General features: G+C 61.5%; 1 protein-coding gene across 1 annotated transcript; it reads right to left on the bottom strand.

The window, feature by feature from the left end:
- Positions 1-549: 549 nt before the first annotated feature.
- On the bottom strand, positions 550-2,048 carry LOC123255926 (adenine DNA glycosylase-like; the record flags this gene model as incomplete). Its single annotated transcript, XM_044684639.1, has 5 exons — positions 550-744; positions 1,194-1,235; positions 1,328-1,477; positions 1,551-1,690; positions 1,907-2,048. Coding segments are annotated over 5 exons (555 nt in total), but the record flags the coding sequence as incomplete, so codon positions are not given.
- Positions 2,049-2,051: the final 3 nt, after the last annotated feature.

Below are 2,051 nucleotides of genomic sequence, written 5' to 3'. Positions count from 1 at the left end.
GGCCTGTGGGTCCAGGATCGAGCCAGAGAACGCTGCCTTTCCCTCGAGGTGACCAAAGAGAATTCTGGGTCTGTCGGGCGGTGCTCCTGAGCTGCTCTGGAAGCCGTGGAGGTCTGTGGGCAGAGCCATGCCATCGCCCCCTGAGGCACATTGGAGAAGGTCCAGCCAGCCTTCTCCCCGGGGGGCATCCAGCCTGTGCTCGGCCCTTGGAGGCAGGTGCTCGCTCCCTCCTCCTACAGCAGCCCATGCCACAGCTAACTGGCTCCATGGAAAAAGACAGTCCAGAGACAACAAGGAAGGGCCTTCGGGAAGCCCAAGTGTGTCTATTGGTAGCAGGCAGGGAGACGGCAGGGTGCCTAGAGCAGGGTGCCCGGACCCCTGAATGTGGCTTTCCCTTTCTCACTCCCCAACATGGCCTGCTTCCAGGCCTGTTCTGAGCCGCTCTGGCTCTCCCTTCAGAGGCTCGCTGGACACCTTCTCTTCACCCTCTTGGTAGAGGAAGTTGGAAGTAGAAGAAAAAGGGCTGAATGGGTGGGAAGGCACCAGGGAGAGTCTTTAAAAAAGCAGCTTTATTTACACAACAAGAATCTCATTGCTGACCTGCAGCCAGGTGGGAGGGAGAGGGAGAGGGGCAGCTGCCAGGGGCCCTGGCAGGGGGGCCAGTCAGGGGGTAGAAGTTGGCTTGAGAAAGGCATTGAGGGTCAGCTGGCGGCTAGAAGCAGAATCCTGGGACCTTTTGGAGGCCTGTGGAGGAAGCCAAGAAGATGGGGGTCCCTGGCAGCCAAGGGAGGCTGAGAGCACAGAACCCTCGTGCCAACTCCCCCAATGTGCCAAGGGTAACCGGCATGATGCAAACATAAGACTAGGCCTGGATGCAGAGAACTGAGGCTCTGACGCTGACTTACAGAGGGACTCTGCGCAAGGTTTTCCCAAGCCTCAGTTTCCTACTCTGTCAAATGGGGCCAATAATTTCCCCAGTTCCTTACCAGGCTTGCCATGGGGCGTAAGCTAATAAGCCTTTGAGGGCTTGCCAATGGGCACTGTAAAGATGCCAGTGCAAGAAGTGCTGGGAGCTGGTGGGGCCTGGGCTTGAGTTAGACCCAGATACTTCTGAGCTGCATCACCCTAGGCAAGTCCCCTGCCCTCTCTGGGCTCCAAGGTTCTACAGTGCCAGTGTGGGCCCAGGAACTTACCTTCCCTTGGCCTGAGCGCTGGCCCTCAAAAAGCCGGAGAACCTGCCAGGGCAGGGGACAGGAGGCTGGTGAGCGGGAGGGAAGGTGGGTGGCCCCCAGCCTCAGCCCCCAGCCTTGCTCCCTCCCCGCTGTACCTTCTTCATGGCTGTGGGGACGGCTGCAGCCTGGAACTCAGTCTGGGTCACCCAGCGGGCACCTGAGGGGGGAAGGCCCTGGAGGGGTTCTGCCAGGGCCAGGCCATACACCACGTAGGTCTGTCGGATGTGGGAGAAAACATGGACCACCTGAGGAAAGTGGGGGTGAGCAGGGGCCGCAGGAGGCCCACCATGCCGGCCCCCCTCTTGCCTCTCTGCTCACCTCACCCAGGTGCCGCAGGCTCTTCAGGGGAAGGGGACGATCCACCCAGGTCCTCAGGGCTTTCCCAAGGGCCTGGCGCTGGAGGGCCTCGGGGCCTTCGGCTGGCACGGAGGGGAACTCCCAGAGGCCGGCCAATAGGCCTGCCAGAGAGAAAATGGCGGCTGACACGTCAGGCCTCCCTCCTCTGCTTCCTCCACCCCAAAGAGGAGGGGGGGTCCCAAGCAAAGGGGAGGAAACTGAGGAAGGCAAGGACTTGCCAAGGTCCCCAGGCCAGTGACAGGAGAGGATGTGAATCTGGGCCTGAGTCCGGCTCAGTGATTGGACCCTGACCCTCTGCCTGTGTCCGGTCTCCATACCTGACTTTGGCCTCTGCACCAGGAGGAAGAGGCCGGTCTCGGAGCCCGGCTGCTGAAGGACACAGACGGCCACTCGCTGCTCCCGGGGGGCTTTGCGGGGAGGCTGGCGGGGAAAGTTGGCCACGCCGAGGTCCTGGCGCCAAGG

This window comes from Gracilinanus agilis, unplaced genomic scaffold, assembly GCF_016433145.1.
Source record: "Gracilinanus agilis isolate LMUSP501 unplaced genomic scaffold, AgileGrace unplaced_scaffold54115, whole genome shotgun sequence".
Classification (NCBI taxonomy): Eukaryota; Metazoa; Chordata; class Mammalia; order Didelphimorphia; family Didelphidae; genus Gracilinanus; species Gracilinanus agilis.
This window is presented reverse-complemented; position numbering and strand designations above follow the sequence as displayed.